General features: G+C 46.5%; 4 protein-coding genes across 4 annotated transcripts; 2 read left to right on the top strand and 2 right to left on the bottom strand.

Annotated features, from left to right (window-relative positions):
* Window positions 1-3,035: 3,035 nt before the first annotated feature.
* On the bottom strand, window positions 3,036-4,789 carry N0V96_005509 (uncharacterized protein; the record flags this gene model as incomplete). Its single annotated transcript, XM_065757419.1, has 4 exons — window positions 3,036-3,407; window positions 3,461-4,004; window positions 4,077-4,453; window positions 4,521-4,789. Coding segments are annotated over 4 exons (1,562 nt in total), but the record flags the coding sequence as incomplete, so codon positions are not given.
* Window positions 4,790-11,171: 6,382 nt separating this feature from the next.
* N0V96_005508 (uncharacterized protein) lies at window positions 11,172-13,049 on the top strand (the record flags this gene model as incomplete). The annotated part of the gene is made up of 1 exon (XM_053199413.2): window positions 11,172-13,049. One exon carries the CDS (start codon window positions 11,172-11,174, stop codon window positions 13,047-13,049), a length of 1,878 nt encoding a protein of 625 aa, XP_053043138.2.
* A 634-nt stretch (window positions 13,050-13,683) lies between these two features.
* On the bottom strand, window positions 13,684-16,386 carry N0V96_005507 (uncharacterized protein; the record flags this gene model as incomplete). Its single annotated transcript, XM_053199414.2, has 5 exons — window positions 13,684-14,135; window positions 14,957-14,978; window positions 15,047-15,391; window positions 15,471-16,138; window positions 16,209-16,386. The coding sequence occupies 5 exons, from the start codon at window positions 16,384-16,386 to the stop codon at window positions 13,684-13,686; spliced, it is 1,665 nt and encodes a 554-aa protein (XP_053043139.2).
* Window positions 16,387-19,806: 3,420 nt separating this feature from the next.
* N0V96_005506 (uncharacterized protein) lies at window positions 19,807-20,749 on the top strand (the record flags this gene model as incomplete). Its single annotated transcript, XM_053199415.2, has 2 exons — window positions 19,807-20,261; window positions 20,317-20,749. 2 exons carry the CDS (start codon window positions 19,807-19,809, stop codon window positions 20,747-20,749), a joined length of 888 nt encoding a protein of 295 aa, XP_053043140.2.
* Between the last annotated feature and the right edge of the window lie 5,852 nt (window positions 20,750-26,601).

Below are 26,601 nucleotides of genomic sequence, written 5' to 3'. Positions count from 1 at the left end.
AATTAGGGTTACGTAGACTTTTTTTATTATTTTTTTAGCTCGTTAAATAAGGTTATTAGTATTTATTAATTATAATAATAATAAATAAAAAAAGTAAAGATTTTAATATAGTACGTTAAAATATTTAATATAGCCCCTGATAGGCCGTAATTTTTTTAGAAATTTAAGTTAAAAAATATTATATTTTTTTAAGTATTAGCGGGCTTATTTATAATTTAATTACGATTTTTAATTATAAAATTAATACTATTATTTATAAAGAAGTTTTTAAATTTTTTTAAAGGATTTTATTTTTAATTTTTAAGAAGTCCTTTACGTTTTAATTATTAAAGTTAGTTTTAAAGTTTTTTTTAGAGCTCCTCTTTTATTAGGCCTTTTTTTATAATAAGATTTTAATATATAAATAATAAAAGTATTAAGTTTTTTATTAAAAAATAAGGGTAAGTATAATATTAAAAAATATTTTATTAAATTAGATTAATAAGATCTTATTAATAAATTAGAATTATATATAATTCCGTAATTTAAATATATAAATAAGTTAGAAGTAATATTAGCTAATTATTAGTTTTTTATTTATTTATTACTAAAGCTAGTAGTTATTATAATATACTTATAAAATAGATTTTATATATATATAATAAAAAAATAATTATATATAATAATTATTATAATTATTTATAATATAAAGTTAGTAAAATTAAAAAAAATAATAAAATAGTTACAGAGGTTATTTTAATAATAATAAGCTTATTATTATTAGTAATTGAAAAAATTTTATTCTTTTAATAAAGTATATAAATAGAAAGTTATTAAAAGTAATAAAAAGTTATAAAAAAAGGTAAAAGGCTTTTTTTATAATTATATTTTTAGTAATAAGTAAAGGATTTTATTAATTAGTAATTCTTTTTTAATATTTTTTAAATATCCGCTTTATAAATATTATTTTATTATTTTTATTAAGTTAAAAAGAAATAAATTTATTAATAATATAAAATAGAACCTTATTATTATTATTATTAAGGTTTTTTTTGTTTTTTTTAGTAATATAATAGTTATAAAATATTTTAAAATTTTGTTAAATAATAAACTTTTTAATTTTATAAAATAATAAACTTTTTAATTTTATAATTTTTATAATTAATTTTTTAATAATAAGTAATCCCCTTTTATTTTTTTTAATAATTTAAAACTTTACTTAGTTATAATATATTTAAAATTAATTATTTTATAAATAGTTTAAGTAAAAAGAGGAAGAAAGTAATAATAATAACGATTTTTTAAAATAAGGTTAATAATAAGAATAAAACTAATAGTAAAAGTAAAAATATTAATTTTTTTTATAATAATAATCTTAATAAAAATAATTTTATATAATAAAATACGCTCTTAATAATTTTTAACTAATTAATTAATTATTAACTAATATTAATAAAAAAGAGTTAAAATAATATAAACTAGGCTATATATTATTAATTAAATAAATAGAACTAAATTAATAAGTTAAAATAATTAGTAAAATAAGTTAAGGCTATTTTTTTTATAGTTATATTTTAATTAACTTATAATAAAAAATATATATATAATTTAATTATTAATTAATCTTAGTATATACGTAAAGTAAGTTAGATTTTTTTAGTTATAACGAGGTTAATAATAATAAATTATTTATTAAGTATATAAAAAAGAGGAAGTTCGTAGGTAGAGCTTATGATCCTTTTGTGGGTATAAGTAGGTAAAAAGGTCTATTAATACGGGCCCCGATTGCCTACTTAACCACCTACCTACCTACCTACCTAAATCCACCTTTTCTGCCTTCGTAATCCAACACCTATCAAGCGAATGATGTGTACGATGTTCTTGGCCTGCTTTAGGGCTATGACCAAGTTCGTCATGGCCTTCTCTTCCAACAGGCCTCCTGGAGTAATGACAAAAACACCCTCAATGTCGATGAGGGCAGCGGAGAGGGATGTAACGTCTGAGTAATTGGCCTCGACAACTTCGGCGTTTGGAAAGGCATCTTGAAGCAGTACTTTCTTGCCCGGGCTGCTTGTCGCCAGTCGCATTTTGATAGAAGGAGCCTCTCGAGTGAGAAATTCGGCCAAGGGGCTGCCAATATGACCGGCTGCTCCGAAAATGAGAATGCTCTTCGGAATAGGCTTGATGATTAGAGACATTTTCGAGAAGCTTCACGTGACAATGAGACTTCTTGCTACAGAGTGAGTGAGATGACGCCTTGTAACGGGGAGAGGAGAGTTCGTAACGAAGTTGAGAGAAGTCCGCGATTCGAGTATTACCAAGAGAGTTTAAATATAGCCTTTTAGTCAGAGGTTTTATTCGTAAGTATGGCAAGCCGGGAGTCAACAAGTGCCGTTCGGGCCTTCTACGAGCCCAGCAGCCGAGATCATTGTCTGAGTTTGACAAGGCTGGGCAAGACCGGGGGACATGTGTCAGTAAAACTAAGCTATCGAAGCTTCCAATACCCCTTGACAGCATTGATATTAGATAGAAGTTTTAGCTCACGGTACTCTTGGCTGAAATCCACAAAAACCTCAGCTGGTGAACATTTCGTCTCGTTTTACAGTCAGACAGCGGTAACCGTTACCACTTTGGACTAGGATTCCCGTCTGAAAGTAGGTCCAGGCGGATCCTTATCAGTGGCGAACCGCTGACATAAGCGGCTTGATTAATAAATTTCGAAAGCTTAGGCGTCCTGCCTATATAGGAGTTAGGGGTTCCGTGATTTGTTTCCTAACTTGGCATGCCGGACAGTTTTGAGTTCTGAAGTTTGTTTCGAGATGACTATCCTGTCCTTGTGATTTACAATCGTGCGCCTAGGCGGATACTTTTGGACATCATTTTAAATCCGTCAACATACGGGACGGGGCGTCATTGGAATTAATTTCGTCAAGTGGCATGTAGCGACATAAGCCTCAACATTGGATTTGTTGTTCTCCGCTACGTTTAGATATCTACCATCTGGTTTCCAACACCAAACAGAACGAGACCAACACCGCCCTAATCAATATACGTACATAAAGTTGGGATTCTCCTTGTCAGTCAGGTCTGTAAATGCTGTGGCATTGAGCTCGTCCGCGGTATAGTTGCCATTTGCACGCAAAGTTTCTCTTTGCTTCTCTTTGCGCTTGTTCTCCCAGATAAAGGCATACCGAAAGACAAAGAAGAGGGCAAGCTCAATGCAATTTGCAACCAAGAGTGAACCAATACCGAGGTGATACGAGGGAGCCTGATTCGTCTTGTAAAAAAACGGACTTGCGATATTGCCGATGCAAGCGCCAAACCAAATCATGCCGGAGACAATCATCTTCTTTGATTGGCCGCCAGTGTTCGATGTGATTAGCGAAAGAGAGATGACGAAGGAAGCCTGGTATGAACCAGTAAGATAGCTTATGAATGTCAGTATCCATCTCGCGATAGTGCAAGTGAGAAGGCATCTTACAAGCAAATGAGTCGGCCGATGTAGGCATTGGCTGGTGCAAGAAGGAACCCCAAGGCACCACCAATGGTTGGCAACATGAAAAGAGCACAAACCAATGTACGACTGTTGGCCGGCATGTACCTGTTCGCCAAGGCACCAAGACCAATCCAGATTACCACAAGAGCGCCTTGCGGGATGCCAAGCAGCGCCGTCTCAAGCGTCCCAAAGCCAAGACCCTTAATAACAAGTGTGGAGAAGTTGGAGATGCCACCGTTGGGAACGTTGGAAACGAAGCCTAACAAGGTGAAAAGCCAAGTTTTGTAATCCATATAAGCCTCCTTGATTTGTCCCCAATTAATACGCCGCTGCTCGATGCCAGTTTGATTGCGACGCATGCGAGCAATCATGATGAGTTTCTCTTCGTGATTGAAGCCCCAGATGGTTCGCGGAGAGTTGGGGAGGCAGAGAGCGAGGATGATTGCCCAGAACGCACAAAAAGCACCGACAACAAGGAACTCGTAGCGCCACGGCTCCAGGGCGCCTTTAATGTGTCCAATACCGTATCCTAGAACGAAGATTGTCAGTAAAAGGTTATTGGGAGAGAACAATGTACAGCGTGAGAATCGTCCAAACTTACCAATAAGACCGCCACCAGCAACACCAATTCCATTCCAAGCATACCACGCTGAGATACGAGAGGGCTGCTCAGATCGCGTGTAGTACATCGATGTGATCAACATGAAAGCAGGATCTGCGATGGCCTCAAAGGCACCGGAGAGTACGCGGAGGGCGAGAAGACCGCCGAAGTTCTTAGCCGCGGCCTGGGCCATAAGAAGGGCGCCCCACATGAAGATATTGAAAGAGAGATACCAAGCTGGGCGGCAGCGTTGCATAATCAGGTTGGACGGGATAGCCCAGACGAGCCAGCCGAAGTAGAAGCAACTGGAAAGCCATGAGTATTCTTCGCCTTTCAGGTTGAGGCCGTCCTTTAATCCGAAAATCGCCGCGTAAGATCTGTGGCATGATCAGCTAAAAGCTACAGAGAGCCCAGAATTTGTGGTCTATGGAATGAGGGCTATACAGGGTGGTCTTGTCGACGTAGTAGAAGAAGTAACAGATTCCAAGAAGTGGCAAGATTCTCATGTCGAGTTTGCGGAGAAGACGCCTCTCATCGGCTTGATCAATTGATTCGTCGTTTGGGTACCGTGCCAGCGCTTCAAGATAGATCTCTGGGAATTCTTGCTGGCCGTCTTCATGCAAAAGCTGCGGCTTCTGGAGATCTTGCTCGACATGTTCAACATCGCTCTTGCGCGACTTGGAGTCCGCGACGTCTGGAATTGTGTCGACCATATTGGCAGCGAGTCGCGGGCTCGCTTGGGAGATTTTCTCAGTACTGCTCGGTGAAAGATATTTCTGAATTGTCTAGCCGCTGTGAAGACCTGAAGCTTACATGTACTTGCAACCTCGAGGGAGACTGGGAGAGGATATTCTTTCCTCAAGTACTTGAATATCTGATAGCGAGCGCTTCGAATAGCCTTGTACTGTTTTCCCGCTAATACCAACTCCGCGGTTTCGGGCAACTCCCGCCATGGATCGTCGAGGCGTCTGTTGGGCGAGCTAGGCAAGCTTTGGCGCACCCTCCCGTAGCCCAAGTTCGTAGGTCCAGGCAAGAATGGACAAAGACTACATCACAGTGGGTGCCATGAGTCGCGCACAGAGTGCGGGGTGCTTCCACACTGGTATCAATTTCTCTCTAGGACTAACAATGATAGCGGTTCGGTTAACAGAGCAAAGGTTCGGACATCAGCACTGCAGCTCAAACCGTGCTTTATAAGTCTTAATCGGGCCAATCAGTGCTCGCGACTGCTTTGAATGCCCCCTGAGATACTTTCAGAGGTATAGATCTTTGAGAGAAGCTCAGGGAGATATGGTGTAGAGTTATCAAGTTAGGGAACCCAAGCTGTGGCGGTGTTCAGAAGCCCAAAATTGTTAACTTCGATATCGCGGGGTTCCCGCCGAAGTGCGACTTCTCCGGCTTATTGCCCGTGGGGAAATGGCGGCCCTGGGGTTTGGAGGTGGGGGTTCACCCGGGCTTGCGGGATAATGGTTCGTCGCTTTCACACCTCCCGCCCCAACTCATGATGGAATCTGACTTTCAACTGGTGGAAACATATTTCCGTCAGTTCATCCGTGAGTCGGAGCTAAACGACATGCCTAAACGTGCCGACCACGCGGTTCTGGTCAGTTGGGGGGGATACTTGTAGTTGGCTACTTTCAAGCCGGTATCGCTTCTTACGTTATCCCCAGCCAGAACGGAAACTTCCAGTCTCGTCTAGCAGAGATTGAGGCTACATGGATCATTTTCATGTGATGGCATGCTCATTTTGGCCAATGGAGAGTTCCTTGGAGCGGGTCGTAAAGCTTGTGGTAATGACAGTCTAGGCACATATCTCTTCAGTACTGTAGGGTCTTGGCCCCGGCGTTGCAACCGACTCCATGCAAGGAGACTGAGTGTTATCTTCGACTCAATGCACTTCAAGTCCTCTTGAATTTCTACGCAAGACAGGATGCTGCAAGCTTGAATGTGAGTTGCACGGGACGTGTCATGGGATGCTGTGCACGCAAGCAATCGCACATAGCGTCCAGACTAATGAACTCAAAGCGTTGGAAAGCCCGCCATTGCCTTCACCTATCGTGCCGGCCTCAAGACTCAATACGACGCCTTTGGTTTCGCTAGCCCTTATTCAAGGGGCTGACTCGGAGTCTGATTTGATTTCTCCACAGTCAGGTACTTTGAGGCACTTCACAAACTTACTCCTTCCGAAGTACCTCATTTGCACAATTTGCAATTGGCCATTGGGGACAAAGTCTGAAACTTGCAGTGCTGTCACTGCGAGTTCCATTGGATTGTTGTCGCTGCAAACCGTATAATTCAACATGTCACGGCGATGTGGTTGCTGAAGTACGTTTCTATCCCATCTGTCCATTGTCTTGGTCATCAGGTAGCTTGACAGTTGATAGTGAGCTCCGTCACTGAAGTGTACACTGAGTGTCTGAGATCTTCTCGCAATACCAAATCTCAGATTCTGTTTGCAATGATTAATAATCCTTCACCCCAGCCAACTGTAGTAGCTTATCCGTTATCTGAGGCTTCTCGAATGGCTCTTTACGGTGCTTGGGACAGACCTCGCCATTCCTTTTGGGAGGATCCTGTGATGGACGAATATTGCTAATCCTAGTGAACGAGTGCGCGGGGGGTCATCAGAAGATTTGGATGGGTTCAAACCTACCAGTGAGGCCAGTGTGTCGTGCCAAACCAATTATCGAAGCAATATTTCTTTGCCTCCAAAGCTTCATCCTTGGCGAATTTTCGTGGTGTCATACAGATGTACTGCACGTGTCTGATCTGATCACCTTTGGGGAATTGGGCGTAATGCATGGTCCGCGAATCCCACAATACAAAATCACCGGGTGCCATGTTCACCTTGAAGAGTTCGCACCCTTTACTTTCAAACCATTTGACATCCTTCTCGTTGAAGAGAAAAAGGTCCATGAATTTTATCTTTGGGGGTGGGGCATCCTCATGGTCGGCGGATTCGCGCTTGTGGGCGAAGAATTCGTCGAAAAGCTTAGCTGAGCCACACATCAGAACAAGGCCACCATCATTTGGGCCGTTGGGTGCGAAATTTAAAAGCCCTTGAACAGCTTGCATGCTAATAAACATGAGTGTGAGTTTTGGGACGACTTTTTCATAATGCGACTTACCCTTTTCTCTCGGGATTCTGGTCGCAGTGCGGCCATGGACTCCACATGCTATCCTTGCGATTTGGTAGTGAAATGTTCATGCCGTCGAAAGACGTGGTAAGTTTATTGGTTTCCCAAAGCTTCTCAAACACTTCGATGACGGTTGGCTCCATACGAGCCTCCCATGCCATTTGCTCATGGGACGCCCCGTACGCAGAATACATACTACAATGATAAGAGATGTTAGTCCCGACCTTCCTTCATCGAGTAATCAGGGGTTCAACTTACCCTCCCTTGAAACTGACTGGAAGGTGATCCGCAGTCCATGTAGTAGGATGCTTTTCGTCAAAGCCAAGTTCGAATTTCTTCAACCATTTGATTTGCTTATCGCAATAGTATTGAGCACGCTCCTTGCTGATGACATTCTTAATGATGACGCAGCCATTTTGATGGAACTCATTACGTCAATCTCCGTAGTGTTTGCCTGCGTCAAATGTGACGAGATCTTTGCTCTCGAACTGAGCAGCAAAGGTCCTCTTCACATCTACTGGATCGATAGTCTGTGTTCGCGTTGCCATTTCGGTTTTCGGAGGTTTGTTGTGAGTGAGACAGGTGCTTATAGCTTTTAGTCGTCGGCGCGGGGTTTGTAGTCACAAGATCCAATACGTTGAGGCAGTGAAATAACATATTGGTGGCGTTCTATTCATTGGTTTTGTAGTATCCTCTGCTTTTGATGAATAGACATAGGTTGAATCTTTTCATTCTTGAATTGTGAAGCTGCGGCCCCACACACTTCGAGCCCGCACCGCAAGATAGTCGGGGAGTAGTTTCCGCCGGGCCGGGTCTTCGGCTCGGTTCGGTTCGGGGGACCGGCGAACTCCGATCGAGCTCACCAACTATGCTAATCTTCCACTTCTGTTCTCACGGCCAGATTGTGCTACTTGTATGGATATTCCCGGTCAAGTAAGGATCGAGTTTAACGGAATTATTCATGGATAGTACTTTCTCGGTGGTTATAGGCCCGCCAAGCTCTATGATCATGGGAGGACTCAGGAGCCCGGGCTACTAATGTACTCAAGAGGCCGTCCACAGCGCTTGGTTCAGGAATTCGATTGCGAATAGACAGTCCATCTACCTAATTTATGTTATTTTGATATGTTTTAAGGCTGAAAGTTGCTCGGGAGGCCGCAATCTAATAACAACCAACTGAATTCGAGATTCTTTCAGACGTTAGGCAGAGTGGCGCAACGAGTTGAACAAGACCTTCAAAGCGAAGAGAATATTCTCCTCGTGTAGCCTAGTCAGTTCCAGCCAGACTTTAATCAAGCATTTGAGTTCGACGGATTGAGAAACTGAAAAAGGTTAGTCTAATTCGAACCGAGCAGATCGTGGACACTGTAATCGGTATAGGTATTACACTAGGTAGAGTTCCATTCTCGAACAGCGAGTGAACATCCATCGGGAACACTTTAATGCTGAGTTGGAAGTGAAGTCAAATCATTGGTTTTTGGCACCTCGTTAAGTCAGCTAGAACTACTAAGAGCCGGCCATCTAGAAGTAACAGCAGATCTTTAGTTTGTTGACTCAATATGTCATACTTATTCCATGCAAGGTCTGATTCTGAATCCTTCTGATTATAGACTTTTGGCATTTGCCGAAACCCCAGGCATAAAATTCATGAGCTGCTTCACCGATATGACGTGTCTACGCCACGTGTTGCTTGGTCGCCGCCATGATGAATCCTATCGGCATATGTTGAGGCATCTAAGACGACGATGGTCGCTGGCGCAGAATCGGACAGATATTTCCAGTGCAGGTGGTTTGAGTTTAGAGGGCGTGATGTCGTCACTTGCTAAGTCCTCGCGAAACATAAAATCATCACTTTTATTGTGACTATTGACGTAGCCGACTTGTGTTCTTTCATCATGCAGTTACCGCCTTTAGAGAAACTTGGTGCTAATACGTAGTCTACTTTATATAGCATAAATGGACTCCTAGTGACCATGTTGAGAGAAGATTCGCAAAGAATCTACGAGCCTACAATCTCCAACTTAGAAGCAAGAAAAAGGCTTATCACCTGAACAGATGGTTTGGAGGCGCGATAGTGTTATGATGGCGTGCGACGAGTCTCGCGCTGCCACAATGCAACCATCTCATTGGTATTTCACTGGGAGACAGATTGGTACTGAGTTCGACAGTGACTCATCCATCGAGTTCATTAACGGCTGATTCACGGGCTTCTTGCGGGCACATGCTGCCATTCAGGGGCTATGATTTTGCAAGTTTTCGTCGCGCTGCATGTGGCGCTACTTACTAACGTAGGTTAACAATACCGCCAGGCAACGGTGACTACAATACATGCGCTTGTCATATGTATCCATGGATAAGACACGCTGCAGATCTTCTTCGCAGATGAATCGATAATGCCACGTTATACCATCCCATCAACTGCGGCATGACGCCAAAATATAGTCAAATATCTGCCATAAAGGGAAGTAATGTAATTTATATTATTCCGCCATAACCCGGATAATTCCTATCTAAAACCCGCCCAATGTATTTGACTAAAAATATCAAGTATTAGAAAAAACTAGAGGCCTATGTACAGACTTTATGCCGCAGTTGATGGGCCACATATCTGCCATTTGGGCATCTTATTTATGCAACTTTGAACCAACGGTAACCATTCTACGCAGTAGTCTTGTCAGCCTCCTAGACGTCGAGAGAAGTTTCTACCATACTCAACTAGTCGGCGTGTTGAAAACCTCAAACCTGAGGAGTGTAAGCATCCTTGCCTTTGCAAAAGTTGCCGACTTATTACGCATTCGACTAAAGAAGTAAGTAGCAGCCCAAAAATGGGTGGTATTAGAGTCATCAATATCGTCAGCCCCGCACCAAGTCGAGTGGTTGGCGGAGAAGACTGCTCCGAGAGCACTTTGGGCATCTTATGAGGTTGGCAGAATTTTGCTTTGCCAGTATCACAACGAAAATTGCCTGCCGTCAGAATTTCACTCTCATCTTCTTAACATCGCCCTTGGTGAGATCTACAACCTACGTTGGACACCACCAGATTCCCAAAAGGGATGTACGTTTTTACGCGCTTGAATAGTAACCCAGGTCCTTTCACCCTCCTTCTTGGGGTCGTAGCACCCTAATGTTGAGGTTATGAGGACGAAGTCGCATCGTGGACTTAGCCGAGTATTCTTGACATAAAATGGCTAACTCATGGATAGAGACTAAGGTCACGCGTCCCAATTATCGTTCGCCTGAAGCATCCATCATGTTACTGGAGCGGCTGTGCCGGCACCACGAGTGGACCGACTAAGGTAGTCGTGAATCACAGCAATTTGATAGAATGGGCAGATCTCCTTTCGGTCAACATTTAATAAGATGCACCCTCAAGATGACCTGCGCTACACTTTTGGATTCCAGCGCCTAGGGTGTGGTTACAACAGAACATTGGTTGTTACGCTATTCCCCGTTCTCGGCCCGCTTCTATACTAACCCACCAACGGTCACATCCAATGAAAAACTTCACGGAGAATCTTTCTTGGCAAATCCTGAAGTACGAGAAAAGCTTCGAAGTACCGCGCCAATCGACTTGTTGCCAGCATCCACTTTATCGTGCGGGGAAGGCGAACCAGGGGCCAGCATGCACAAGCCTGCGCTTAACATACCACCAGTTCATGAGTGTAACCTCACCTCCGCAACCGACCATGCGCACCAGTCGTTGAACGAGCTGATAGTGGGGTTTACAGTATCACGAGGTTTGCCTCGTGTAAGGGCGATGTTGCTCCCCATGGGGAAGCATCAGGGCGGCGGGCTGATTCAATGTTATTTAAGGTACTAAGTGATAACTATAAAACAATCATCGGCACTTCTTTGCTGCCTCACATCGGCAAAGAATGACGGCTTTCAAAGCTCGAACCCTTCATTCAATTTTCGGTACCAAATTCCGTGTCGAGCTCCAGCCCAATTCGTTGCGATAATGTGGTTTACGACAGAAAGCCTGGGATGGCTAGCGTCCTTAGCGATACTTGTAGGATCGTCCGTCTTGGACGTGACCGCACAAGCCGTGCCTCCTGTCAATCAAGAGAAGGGTGTCTCGGCTTGGGCCTTCGATATGAGCCAGGTCACATTGAGCAGTGGACGCTTTTTCGACAATCAGGCTCGCACGCTGACGTACCTTAAATGGGTCGATGTTGAGCGCTTGCTGTACAACTTCCGAAAGAATCATGGACTGTCAACAAACAACGCGGCGACGAACGGCGGATGGGATGCCCCGGATTTCCCATTCAGAACTCACTTCCAAGGTCACTTTCTGAATGCATGGGCATTTTGCTACGCACAGCTACGCGACGCCGAATGCAAAAGTAGGGCCACTTATTTTGCTGCCGAACTGAAGAAGTGCCAAGCCAATAACAGCAAAGTTGGCTTTACCACCGGCTACCTTTCTGGCTTTCCGGAGTCTGAAATCACCGCTGTTGAGAACCGCACTCTCAGCAACGGCAACGTTCCTTACTATGCCATTCACAAGACCATGGCTGGCTTGCTCGACGTTTGGCGTCACATCGGTGACACCAACGCGCGAGACGTTCTCCTTGCGATGGCAGCGTGGGTCGACTCCCGCACGGGGAAGCTCACGTATGCCCAGATGCAAGCCATGATGGCTACAGAGTTTGGAGGAATGAATGAAGTCCTGGCCGATATCTTCCACCAAACCGGGGATCAACGATGGCTCACTGTCGCACAACGATTTGACCATGCCGCCATTTTCGATCCTCTAGCTTCGAATCAGGATAGCCTCAACGGCTTGCATGCGAACACTCAAGTTCCGAAATGGATCGGTGCCTCACGCGAGTACAAAGCGACAGGGACCAGTCGATACCAGGACATCGCCCGTAACGCGTGGAACATCACTGTCAGCGCGCATTCGTACGCCATTGGCGGGAACAGCCAGGCAGAGCACTTTCGGCTACCTAATGCTATCGCTGGCTTTTTGAATCAGGACACTTGCGAGGCTTGCAACACGTATAACATGCTCAAGCTAACGCGAGAGCTTTGGTTGACGAATCCGAGCGCGACGACTTACTTTGACTTTTATGAGCGTGCTTTACTCAACCATTTGCTGGGTCAGCAGAACCCATCTGATGGTCATGGGCATGTCACATACTTCACCCCTTTGAACCCCGGTGGACGTCGTGGCGTCGGCCCAGCCTGGGGCGGAGGAACCTGGAGTACAGACTATGACTCCTTCTGGTGCTGCCAAGGAACTGGATTGGAAACAAACACAAAACTCATGGACTCCATCTACTTTTACGACACCTCTGCGCTTTACGTTAACCTGTTCATTCCCTCAGTTCTAGCATGGACTCAGCGCAGCGTCACTGTCACCCAAACGACCGACTTTCCCCGCGGTGACACAACAACTCTGAAGGTCACCGGCGCTGGTAAATGGGTCATGCGTGTCCGTATCCCAGCATGGGCTTCGGGAGCCCAAGTTACTGTGAATGGTCAAGTCATAAGCAGTGCCGCTGGAACATACGCGTCCATCGACCGCGCTTGGGTCTCGGGCGATACCGTGGTTGTGAAGCTGCCCATGAAGCTGCAAGCTATTCCTGCGAATGACAACCCCACTGTCGCCGCAATCGCCTACGGTCCTGTCATTCTGAGTGGGAATTATGGAAGTGAAACACTTTCTACTACTCCGGCACTGAACTTAGCTACGGTCAAGAGAACTGGAACTACGGGATTGGCTTTTACGGCGACAGCGGGTGGCAAGACTGTTAACCTTGGTCCCTTCTACGATGCTCAAGGTTTCAATTACAACGTGTACTGGTCCATCAGCGGAAGCTTGCCTGCATGAGAGGCCAAAAGGTTCATCCAAATTCGATTCTGTTATTTTATCTTTCCGTATATAAAGTACTCAAGCACCTCAACCTTTCTGAGCACGAAGAAAATCGAATGTGCAATGTATCCGGGAAAACACCAATAATATGAGGTGTGTGAAAAAATACAAGTTATGAGCCTGTAACTGACATTCCTGTCTCGGACTATTACGAGATTTGCAGAAACTGCCCATCTCTAGCAGCCTTGGCCCTCACACACTGTCCATTCACTTTCAGATATCGATCGAAGGCATCTCTGCCGATCACAAATGGGTGCTCAGTGCCGTCTGGTCTGTGATCCAGGAGATCGAAGTGATAAAGCGCTCGGTCTTGGTTCTGGTGGTTGGCAATGAGTGTATCCACGCCCGCCTCCTTTGCTAGGTCCGCGAACCGGTTCAAGGACACGATTTGCTGGTCTTTGGCTGACGCACTGCTCGGAATGACAACACCGCCATAAAAGCCAGCGACATGCTTTGCGCCCTTGTCAGACACCTCGAAGATTGTCGACACAGTGCCCGGTGTATGACCCGGTGTCACGAAGAAGTTGAACGTAATGTTGCCGATCGTCAGTTGGTCACCATCTGAGATGGTTTTATCCTTGATCGGTCCGTCTTAAATTTGCGAGAGAGTTTCCCAAGCCGCAGCTGAGGCGTATGTGGCGAAGGAAAAGTTGTCTTGGAGCCATCGGGCCCCGCCATAATGATCAAAATGTTCATGGGTAATGACGAGATGTTTGATGTCGCTGGTAGTGAATCCAAGTGTCTCGAGAGAGGGGATCAGGATACCTTCGGCCTCGGCAGCGTTGTTGAGAGCATCGAAGACGATGAGACCATCACCAGTATCGTAAGCCCATGCCGAGACAGCACTCTGCCCAATGTAGTATAATCGGTCAAAGACCTCGCGAGGGGCAATGAACCCTGGTATCTGTGTAGCGGAGGAAAGTTCAGGGTGGACTTGGCCGAGAATGCAGCGGTTTGCAAAGTATGGGTACAAATCTGGGCCTGCAAGCGTGCGTGCATCGTTCAACCATCTTGTGACATTGTCTTTTTGCTCCTTTGGAAATTCTGTAATGTTGAAGAAGTATTCAAATTGTGCATGGGCAAAACCCGCCAAAGCCATTACGTTCCACAACGTTGAGATGTTGGTTTTCATGATGAATGTCTGACACCGAATACAGTCTTAAGAAGAAGGGGTTGCATTTCGACGTCTCGATCAGCCACTTTATACACGCACTCATATTCTCTATTCGGAAATATGTGAGCAAGCAGGATCTGCATGTCTGAGTTTCTGGGGTGCGTAACCATCTACCGAGACCAAAACAAGCTATGATTTACTCCAGTGTCTACCTTCCAAACGAACGCAATGTTTGAAACTGAAGCGCATACGGCTCTGGAAGGTGGTATCGGAATTCGAGTCCCTATCGTGTAGGATAATAATCCGGTATCCCATTGAAAACCGGAATTCTGGGAGATGGGCGGGGGATGAGGGGTAGGCCGAACCGACATCACGGGGTCGGCAAATTGGAGCAGCAGACCAGAATCATTAGCTGGGGTCCATAGGGGTGATCCACTGGAATCTATCATCCATGCATTCGGGAAGATGGAAGGTGACTCTCGTTGATTTGTGAATACCAAATGTCGGTACACACGCCATATGTTGTCCGAGGTAAAATGCCGATACCCATAGCACTAGGGTTGATGGGAATCTACCATGCATTTCATAACGATTACAACTACACCTCATTTTTCTCACAGAATACGTAGCTTATCAAGAACAGACGCGGTGGAAGGAGACATCGACAGCGATCCCTCAGCCTTTAGTGGTATCAAAAATCTTTGTATCTTTCACCTCATTCTTAAGTCCTACTCTGCTTTTCCCAGCTTACGTATTTCAGCGCCGTACCAAGCCTAAGTGAACGAGCGTCAGTCGAGTCGCAAAGAGAAGCAATATTCCATCTGTACGGGTTGAGACTTACCGTCGCAGCGCCCTCGCCAATCGCCTTGAGTCCAAACTTCTTAGTGAACCAGGGCGCCTCAATCTTGCGCACGTACAACTTAGCGTCTTCATCCTTAATAGTGGCTGCAAGAATGGTATTCTTTGGTAGTGCCGGGTTCAACACTGCAGGCCTGCCAAGTCCGATGAGATCGCAGCCTCTGTTTTCGAGAGCCGCCTCCATCCCTTGGCGACTACGAAAGCCGCCAGTCACCATCAAAGGAATGTCTGGGAAGTCGCGGCGGATCGCCCGAGCGAATTCAAGAAAGAAAGCTTCGCGTGCCTTTGTACGATCTGACTTCTTTTCATCGGCAACGCCAGTAGCCATCTTATTGAAAACTTCACTTAGCTTGGAACCCCAACCTTGAAAGGCATTCTTGGTAATTACGAGATTAGTCGCCACTTACCAGGGGGTCTTCATATGTGCCACCGCTGACCTCCAAAAAGTCAACTCCAGCATCAGTAATCAATTTGAGCTGTTCGATGCAGGCATCGAGCTCAGATTGGGACTGGTGGTCAACTGAGTTGAATTTGATTCCGACACAGAAGGTCTTCGGTACCACTTCACGGATCGCCCGGATGATTTCAACAACAATGTTCACACGGGCGGCCGGTGATCCGCCGTAATCGTCGGTTCGCTTATTGCTTTTTTCGGACATGAACTGAGCTAGCAGGTAGCCGTGGGCGCCATGAATTTCAATACCGGCGAAACCGGCGTCCGACGCCAATTTTGCCGTCCGGGCAAAGCGACGAACAACATCTTTGATATCAGCAACAGTCATTTGCCGAGGAGTACCGAAGACCAAAGAGCTGATAAGACGCGCGACAAGACCTTGTCCAAAGTTCAAAGGTATCGCACTGGGTGCAATCGCCTTTTCGAAAAAGCCACGCTTGCCTGCGCCAAGGGGAGATTGGCGGCCAGGATGGTTGACCTGGACAATGGTCGGGGTGCCATTCTTGTTGCAGACCTTTGCCCAGGCCTTCCACGCATCTAGCTGCCGCTCATACGGAATTGAATCGTTATATGCAATGTCTTTGGGCGAACCAAGGTACCTCTGGTCAACTTCCACGTTGCCTTCCCACGTAAATTAGTCAGTTGATTCGCCGTACTTGATCGATCAGTCCAGAGCTGCCAGCTTGCGTACCAGTCAAGACCAATCCCCAACCACCATCGGCCCATTCAGCATAAGGTGAGTGGAAAGCAGGAGAAGGTAATCCTTCACTATCAGCCATGTTCTCGGCCATCGCAGCTTTCGTGAGGCGGTTGGGCAGACTCAGACCACATGCCAACGTCAATGGCTTCGCGATTGCCGAGTTTGACATGATTCTTGTGTTCGAATGTTGGTCTTGCTAGTAGTTCGAGTCAAGTCAATTACGAATCTGCTTCACTTGGAATGTAGAGTAAAAAGTAAAAAGCCAAGTACTGAATGAGTCGAGTCCGGTTTCTACGTAAAAAGGGGGTCGCGGTGAATTTTGAATGATGAATCAAAACACACTCTCATCAGATACTCCAACTGAGTTAAATCTCGACTACGCTGTTTCCATGGACAAAACTCCGCCGCAAGGCCGCCACAGTCCCACAATAGGAGATCAAACCTCAGGCGTCATCCGAGTCTTGTCTTATCGAGAACCGATTACAAAGACCAAGTCACCGGTGAAACGGGGAAACCCCACTGCGTCGGATCAAAAACAGCCCGTTCAATGTATCTTGGTGTATCTGAGATTTGTGCCGAGGTATGGCGGAGTTGGTTTTTAATGCCAGCCACACCGAAGATTTGTCTAGCCTCCTCAAACCGGCGGAATAGTCCCGCCGGTTCCATCCAGCGGAGTTTGACATTCAATTAGTTTACTGAGCTTGAACACAGATAGGGGACGGATTTTACACCCTCCATCGACTCGAACCAATTTTTAAACCACACTTCCACCGGATCCGGAGTTTAATTACTGCGCCGCCCACGCAGCGGTCGATGCTTTAGACTGATGCGGGAGGCATTGCGCCAACGGAAGGCCGTAGGGACTTTGGACGCTTATCTTGCAGCACAGACACAGGATAGCGTGAGTTCGATATCTTTTCCAACGCAAGTTGGTCAACAATCAAGTCTCGTCTACCAATTCACGTCACCCAAGGTGAACTGACCTGCGCCAGAAATACGGATTTTGAAGTTGGTCTGGAAATTTGTGCCAAACGAAACCAAACTTATCCAATCGCAACGCACTCTAGGAGATTCCTTATGTCTATCAAATTTTGCGGCCCAAATCGCAGCGAGCATGGGAAGCAGAGTTGGCACAGAGCCATGTGGTCCAGCTTTGCGCCACGCCTGCACGTCAGATGCGGGACGGACCGATGCACCTCCATCTACCAAGTCGGGTTCATGTTCATGTTCATGTTCTTGAAATTATCACTAGAAACCCTGATAATGGAATGCTCGTGCATTGAGTGTAGGCGAGATTCAAGGCCGAAGTTTTGCGTGCATTCCCATTTCGGGCGAGGTGTGCGTGACGCTCGGGGACGGCACGCGGTATTGAAAGGCTATTCAGATGAGTCGTTGTGTTCGCGTCCCCTTCGGCACGGTCGGTCATGCGAGACGATGGAAATATCTCATTGCGTCACGGCCTGTAGACAGAATAAGTTAACGACCACAGGAGAGTTTTCGATTTCATCGCGTTGTGAGTGGGTAATTGGATCTGCCAACTGGAGCTTGATAAACTGTGGCAAGGCGGCCGGAAAACGGACGACGTAACAATATGCTTTCGACATGGGTAATAATGCTTGCCTCGTCGGGAAGCCTCTATATGGAATGTTCTGCCTGCTACCGACATGTCACCGAGCGAAGACCGATCAGTGAGAGCAATCTTCGTGGAGTCCACATGAAAGGCTTCAGCCTAGGCCCAGGGCCAACTCCTCAGCTTGACTGATCTATCATCATAGGTGCGCGTCAAATGTGAACACTAATAATACCCCATGTTTCCCAAAGCCCCATTCTTTATCCTCATGCAAGTTGTCTCGGCTCTAAATCTCTTACTAGAAGCTCCCCTGGATCCCGTGATGGCACAGCGGCATTTCAAGACCGAGATTCGGATCGTTGTGGGGAACTTTTACGCCTACCACGGTCTTCTCAATTTCTCCCTTCATTTTTACTGCCATGTTGCTTCAAAATTCTCTGCACTCGGTCCCGCGGGCATGGTGTTCCGGAACTTAGGCCGGGGCTGGTCCTTGCTCACCCACCTCGTTAACCCCAAAGCAGCTCACGCCTCCGCGTCCCCGCGTGATCTTGGATTGCTTGACTCAGGGATTCGAGAACAAGCTTCAAGCGGGGCAATAACGAGAAGGTCATTCATGAGCAGAGAAAATTTCTGAATGATGCCGGCAAAGCACCGAAGAAGGTCGGGCGTTGAGCCGAATTGGGCAGCTGGGGGGGTTTGAGAAATATGAATGCTCCCTAGTCATGTGAAATGAGGGGAAAGAAACCGACAATCGACCGATCGACAGGTACGGGGAAACAAGCTTAAACGGTCGTCTATCACCGCAGTAGATGATTTTGGGGCGTCTTATTGCCCTGTAAATGTATCGCGTCTCGCGTGCCTGATGCTGTGTACTAGATTGACACTGACATATGCCAGGGTGTGCATCGTTGGCCTCCTCTGCCTACTGCTTACCCCAACAAATGCTTACAGGCAGCCTAGTACCCACCTCTGGAGGTGCTGACCACCTCGCTCTCGCTGCCGACACCCCCGAGCCGAGCAGGTGGAAAAACAAGACGATTCACCCGACGTATGGGGTTGCAATCTACACCATATTGGATCATGGGCTTCTTGTCTCCGCCAAGAGAGGCTCATTCCCTTTGACCTTTTTTTGCCAGTCAGTATGGAGTACACCGTCGCTCTAAAGGACTCATCTAGCCCGCCGCACCTGACCTTCAGCAAGGGGGAAATGCGCCTCCCCGAAGATGGTGAAATAAAATGCATTCGATCTACCCGCAAGTGACTCGCGAGCGATTCTCAGCAGCCCGGATCATAGCTCATTTCTGTGTATGTGCTCTTTTGAAAATTCTTGCCCAATTGGATCCCTGTGGTAGGTAAGACGACTCAGAATCTTGCCAAGGGGAACCCCAATGCTACTATGCCTGTCAAGAGTCAAGATCAGACGAACTGTCGGTCTGGGCATCCTAGGGGCTAGAAAGATTGGATATTGGGTACCTTCTCCAATTCACCATTTGCGCAATATATTTCTCCAACTTCTTCTACGGTAACATTTCAGGAGGGTGTGACTAGTTGAAAAGGGCCGTTTCCAGCCCGTGTACTTTACCATCGTTCGATAGTGACATGTGAATGCGTGTGGGGTGGAAAGGAGGCAACACCATGCATGGATCGTGGGGTTCTCGGCAGTGGTCCCCGCGTTGTGTTGTAACGGACCACCATACGTGTATGGCTAGTCGGTTCTAGTACTTGCCGACCCGGTTAATTCAATCTGCTGGAATGAAGCCCAGGACAACGACATGTGGCTACAGGCCATCCAGAAGGATGACAGGATACAGACGCTTGAGAGTATATAACGAGAGGAACTCTCTCAAAAAAGTGAGAGTGAGAAGTGAAACAGTAATGTGCAGTCTCAAGGACAACCAGGTCGCTCATTTACACCTACTTTGCTTCATTCACAATCTAATTGCACCTTGTTACTCTGCCAAATTTGATTCACAGCTCCTAAGGGTTCTATTTAAGACACCACTATCACGATTCAATTCAATGGCGATCAACAAGGTCGTTGCGGCGCTTGCCGTTGGTCTTACCGCTGTTCATGGTGCAGTCCCAACAATTCCTGGCTTCAGTCTCACGTGGAGTGACGACTTTGTCGGCTCTGCGAACAGTTTGCCCAATACCGGCAACTGGATCATCGACACCGGCACTTCCTATCCTGGTGGACCTGCCAACTGGGGTACCGGAGAAATCCAAACCTATACCAGCAGCGTCAACAATCTTCGTCTCAACGGCAACGGAGCCTTGCAGATTACAGCCATCAAAGCTTCATCTGGTTCATGGACATCTGCTCGTATTGAGTCTCAACGTGGAGATTTCATGGCTCAAGCTGGTGGCAAGATGCGTGTCCAAGCTAGCCTTAATCTGCCCGTTGTTGGTAGCAATGGTGTTGGCTATTGGCCAGCATTTTGGACTCTTGGAAATGCATACCGCGGCAACTATTGGTGAGCCACAATAGCACGGGGGCGGTCTTAAGTTATGAACTGACACTGATGTAAGGAATTGGCCGGCCATTGGAGAATTTGATATTATGGAAAACGTCAATGGCATCAACCGCGTTTGGGGTGTCATGCACTGCGGTGTGAATCCCGGAGGTCCCTGCAAAGAGACTGACGGCCTTGTTGGAAGTCGCGAATGCCCCAACAGTGCCTGTCAGGGCAACTTCCACACCTACACCCTCGAAGTTGACCGCACCGCTGAGCTCGAGGCTGTGAGGTGGTTCGTTGATGGCATCCTATTCTGGCAAGTCGTTGAGACCGATTTGCCTGCAGACGTTTGGACCCAGGCGGTCCACTCGCCTCACTTCATCCTGCTGAATCTCGCAATTGGCGGTGCATTCCCTAACAACAACTACGGGAGCACCACGCCTCTTGCGAGCACAATCTCTGGGGGTACTCTCCAGGCTGAGTATATTGCTGTGTACAATGCCTAAAGCCCTTAACATTAATGAGAAACGGACGCGAAAGGCTTTCTTCTTGTGGCTCGCCCAATTGGGTAGACTATCTTGTTTATCTAGGCAGGCCTATTTCCTTGTCAAACTATGCTGCAGCCTTCTGAATCTTTCAATGTACATATCATATATTATTAGCTTTTCAAATGAAAAAGCTTCCCCCATTAGCACCCAGTCAAGGGTTTCTGGACGGAGAATGAATATAGAGTGATTGCTTCGGATTCTTTGGTCTCGGTCCAGTGACGTTCGCCACGAGGTACACTGCACCTCTTATTCGGGTCAGGGCCAACTTTAAGCCATGCCCAGGTGAACAATTCAGGGTCAAAGTCCTTCGCCCGCCCGGCAATTGTCATGCGGTTCATCCATAGTAAGTTGACGACAAAGTGAGTACTTGAGATGGAGTCAGATATTGCGACCACGAGCTCTGGGTCTGAAAAATAACGCACCGATGGGTATTTATTGAGACGAAATACGAGTGGAATTGAAGCTGTACTAACCTGGAAAAGTTCCCAAAGTACCGACAAAAACCGACATTACCCCAAGGTAGGCTGGAGCTTGGCCTTCAATGACGTGACGTTGCCAATATTGTCGCCAATGGTGAAGGATCTTTCTCCTTCTTTCTCCTACCTTGTCTGGCCAATCTTCACCTGAAGATAGGAAGAGAAAAGAAGAACACACCTACTTTATTCCCGTGGTCTAGCGGTTGATCGGACTTAAGGGTCTCTCCAGCAGGCTGCGTTGCTTGATCAACTTTTGATGCAAAGAACTCGTATGCTTTTCGCATCTAGGTTTTCCACGCTAAAGATCAAATGACGCTTTGATTATATCTTCAAATCATTGGTTTCATTATCGCACCGCCCATAGTCTGTTCTGAGAGGTTTGGCAAAGTGATCATGGGAGGCAACGTGATGTTCTTAGCTCGCGATTTCGAGGCGATGACAGCTAGTGGCCAATGCAGGTATCCGCACAGTGGCGATAATCTCATGTTGTTCACTAAAGAACCGCATCATTGTCTCTATCCTCCACGAACAATGCTATTTATGCTCAGCAATAACTAACAATCGAAATTGAGTTGACGTAGGATGGAATGAAATCATTCATGCCTTGAGAATTAGTCTTCGAATCGATCTTGGACTAGTGTTGGCATATCTTCGGGTTGCACCGGGACAATCATTGGCGTAGAATTCGTGTGACTCAACAATCCTTGATCGTTCCGATGCTGATCAAGTTCGAGCACTGCGTCCTACCCACATATAACTTCGCAGATACAACCTGAATCTCAACGACCTTCATCATTCTGCGGCAACTCTACCTGATAATGACAGGGCTGCTTGAATCAGCTTACAACCAGGAGCAGATAGCTCTCTTCGAAGAGCTTATCTGTCTCCCTACAAAGTACAGGCAATGCAATGGGCCGGTTCGCAATCTAGCTTATCTCACTGCCCTCCACGTACACACCATCTCAACCATTCCTTACGAAAATTTGTCTTTACACTACTCCAAATCGCGGCTAGTTGAGCTAGACCCTCAGCTGCTGTTTGAAAAGTTAGTTACAGGCGGTCGGGGCCGAGGTGGCTACTGCATGGAAGTCAGTATTCTGATGAACCATGTTCTGAGAGCACTTGGGTTCCAGGCATACATGACTGGGGTTCGAATCCGACTGCGGAAGGATGGTGTGCCTAGCGGTGACTACATCGGCTGGTAAGTATGTGTTACTTCTGGTGTATCTTCCAATTCTAGGTCATCAGCTCATGTTAGTCAGGACACACATGGTCAGCCTTGTAGGCTTCCCAGACAGAACCCATTACATGATGGATGTAGCATTTGGAGGCGACGGCGCTACCAAGCCAATTCCCTTGAAGCATGCTCAGGCATTGCAAAATCTTGGTACTCAAGAGGTCCGTTTAGTGCGGGACTACCTTGCGAATCAAGTTCTTCGGACAGAAGCTTCGAAGCTCTGGATTTACCAGTATCGAAATGGACCAGCGAAGCAGTGGAACTCTTTTTACGCCTTCTCCGAGCAGGAATTTTTGGAAGCGGACTTCAAAGTCATGAACTGGTACACAAGCACGTCACCCGATTCTTTCCAGAGATTTTGCCCATTGGTTGTAAAGTTTCTCAGAAAGAGGGAAACTCTTGACGATGGTGCTGAAGGTGACGAGGAGATTGTCGGAAAGAGGATGTTAGTAGGTTCGGTTTTGAAGGAGAATCTGGGAGGGAAGACCCGTGTTGTTAAAGACTGTCAAGACGAGAGCGATAGGGTCAAGGCACTAGAGGATTGGTTCGGGATCCACTTAACCACAGAAGAAAAGGCGGGCATCGAAGGGCATTGGACAGAGATTGGAAGAAAAGCCGCGAAGTCGAGCGTCCCATGATGCCCGTGCCCTCTTGGTGCAGTCGGCGTCAATTTCTGTCGAAATCCCCGGACCCCGCAATGACGCGATTCACCTGGGTATGGCGAATGCTATTTCCTTCATCTCTACGAAGTAATTATTACCTAGAAAGCCGTATTCTGTAGCCCAACGCCCCTTCATGGAGCATCAAATCGAAGAATTCAAGATAAGAAACTTGCATCCCGGTTCATATAAGCAACTTTCACCAATTTGTACCTGTGACTCGCAGACTTTGTTTCCTTCGATAACGAGGTATCTAGAGCAACCTTGACCAGTGGCTTTTCCAATATTGGCAATCCTTGGGTTGATGAATGGATACAGATATGCTGCTTCTCGGAAGATGTTATTCTCCCACCGGCATTCGAGGGATATTGATATTCGTTCAACTACGTCGCCAAGGTTACGTAAGCGCCAATAACGCACAATATCTCGATGGAACATGTAACCACTTTTTGCTCTTCAAGGCTGTTCTAGGTCCTAACGATGTGCGAGCTGATCCGGGCCTGCCAAAGCTCCGGTCTACTGGCTTAGTCAGAAAATTTCGAGTCAGCCCTCCAGGCACTGACGGAAATTATGTTCCCACAATTGATTGGGCACAAGAGGAATGCTAGTCTCTCTGTGCTAGAGGTCTAATAAGAAACACACAAGAGGACTTGGGAGGCATACTCGTGAGACACCTTCGACGACTGCCCAGAACGACGCGCATTACTGTTCAAACTTAACGCAGTGTTAATGAACTTGGTCTCACTGGATTATCCTGCTGAGTTTATAGACTAGGTGTGGGTTCAAACTTAGCGTAGATCATCTGAGGGAGTACAGTTAATCCAGTGCAGGTTAACATCAACAATGCCTCCGTACCGGGGATGAAAGAAGACCTGGAACCTCACAGCATTTTAGTCTTGATTCATCCTGGTCAGCTTTGCTGAATGCAGCTTGTGCTTGTTGGGTAACACCATGTCCTGATGAGTTCATTATTTTGTGACTAATTGATGAGCGAGGCACCTATGCCGCATGTGCTATTTGCACACCTACCTATGATCATTTACTGGACCACTTTACACAAGACAATGTAACATGTCTTTTCGGGGCGTCAAATTTTCCTCAGAATCGCGAATGATTTCTTCAGTCGACCAATGAGATCTACTATCATCGGCGGACCCCATTTATACCATTTCAAATCGGACCGTGCCGGATACTACCTTGCGGGACGCGAAATACCCCACCTCCGCAATGGCCCACCCGGTCCCGGGAAACCCCCGATGATTAAAGTCGCCGAGCTGCATTAATCCTTTCCGTTAGAACTTTGGCAGAGCGCCTTGGCCACTCAGCCGCCTCCGGATAACTTACCGACGCGTCACCCATCCCCGGATAGTCAACTGCCGGATTACCTGATGCCGAGTGGTTTGTCAACCTTATCATCGGTTCGATGGGCTGAGTGGACTAGGCCTACAGGCTAAGGTACGCAAGTGAAACATGTTTCCCCGGCTCGACCCTTCCAATGATCATCTATCCACATTCGTGGCTGAGACAGATTTTAGTATGGCGTAGCAACGCCAATTTCACCGTTCGGCACACCCTAGAGCTATCTGTTGTCGCTTGCCGGTAATGAGCCTGTCAGTCGAATCGCACGGATAGCACTTGATGACAGAATGTTTCCGAGACCAACTGACAAGGCCCCCCCAGATGACACTAGCGCTTTTGCGGTCGGTCCGTCGATCTCGTGAAAAGGCTGCAAGCCCTTTTTGGAAGAAGCGATCTTAACTCCTAAGAAGGTTACGAGCTAGTAATTCTTTACCAATAGAAGCTCACGCCCCTTTTCACAAGCGCGTTTGGGCAACACTATGCTTTGAAGACCTTGAACTCATTTTCCATAACCAGATCTCAGCATCCCTTGAGCTTTGACAAGCGGCAGCTGAATCTGGTCTGACAGAGAGAGAGAGAGAGAGAGAGAGAGGAGAGGGGAAGGGGGAGAGAAGGAGAGGGTGGGTATCATCAGCTCACGGACGGCTCTACATCGACGCCGAATCAACGACTGATCAATAACACGCTGCTAATGTTGCTGTGAGCCCATTTTGAAACATCAGCTGACTACTACAGATGTATTGGAAAGCAGCACGTCTAAGGCTAGGTTCGTGACTCGCCCGCGCAACTTCCGTCTTCCGGAATGCCTCTAGCAAAGCGAAAAAGCGAAGATGAACCTTGTAACAGAAGTATCATAACGTCAAACAATGTTTCAAATTCCCGATCGAGATGTGATGGAGAATGTTGATTCTGTAATTGTGAGGAGCTTTGCGCCGGGCAGTATTGTCTTAATTCCTTGAGTGGCCAACCACTTGCAAACTCTTGAGTGGTCTCGATTGTATAGTAAAATGATGTCAGCTATTGCTTAAGTCTTACGAAATGTACACACAGCCTGCGACGATTGAAGATTTAAGTACCGTCATCGCAGTTAGTCAAAGCCAATTTCTAGCGTATGCTACCTATATTCTAAGAATAAGTAATCCATTCTAATGGGACGAAAGCTGCAGCCATCGATTGACGCAGCGTGTATGAGTCGGACAGAGAATGAGAGCTCCTTTTTTGAGCTTGAACACCATCCCCTCCTGCGGGGTTACTCGACTAAAAACTTGAAAGACTTTCGAAGAATATCTTCCATGCAGTCTCGGGTGTCTACGCTATGTGCTCTTTGTTGGTAATCATGCTATTTTTAGCAATGTGTCGCGGTCATCAGACGTAGACTTTAATTCTGTTTCATTCCTGTCAACTGGACGTAGGTGGTTCGTGTGTAAAAAGCTTGAAACCAAACCAATTGGATAGTTCAACTTGCCGAAGTTCAGATGGGTTCTCCTGCGCCGAGTGTTGCAGCGACAGGGCGACTTGAACCAAAGTATTCCGGATGGATTCCAGGCACAGCCTCCTATCACAAAGTAATCGATGAAAAGTGAATATCAATAGCGAGCGTCCCTGTGTTCTCTCACTGGTTGATAGCCTCGATATATACCATTAGCCCGAACGATCGAGATTGTCCATGCCTCTTATTCACCCTCCAAAACATCGTGTCTCTTCTCCTAGACACTATCGCTTTTGTGTGTCAGCGTAATGACATGAACGTGGGAGGCATCTTAGCTGCGGTAGAGGACTCCAGATTGGTCATCAGAGTTTTGGATCACTAACACACCTTTAGGATCGAAAACACGATAAATCATCGTCCAACTTGACAAAATGGCAGGATTTTCGTTAATTCGCAGAAAGCCTCCACCACCAAGGCTGAATCTTGACCAAAGGCACCAATATCAGGGACGACAAGTACCCCCACCGCCGCCTCCTCAAGGACCACCGCCTCCTTTACCATCACCGCCGCCCCCAGAAGGACCTCCCCGAACTCACCACCCCCTCCTCCTCCGCCAGAAGGACCTCCTCCTCCGCCATCGCCACCGCCGC

The sequence above is a fragment of the Colletotrichum fioriniae genome (assembly GCF_027942845.1).
Source record: "Colletotrichum fioriniae strain IMI 355084 chromosome Unknown scaffold_6, whole genome shotgun sequence".
NCBI classification, from domain to species: domain Eukaryota; kingdom Fungi; phylum Ascomycota; class Sordariomycetes; order Glomerellales; family Glomerellaceae; genus Colletotrichum; species Colletotrichum fioriniae.
This window is presented reverse-complemented; position numbering and strand designations above follow the sequence as displayed.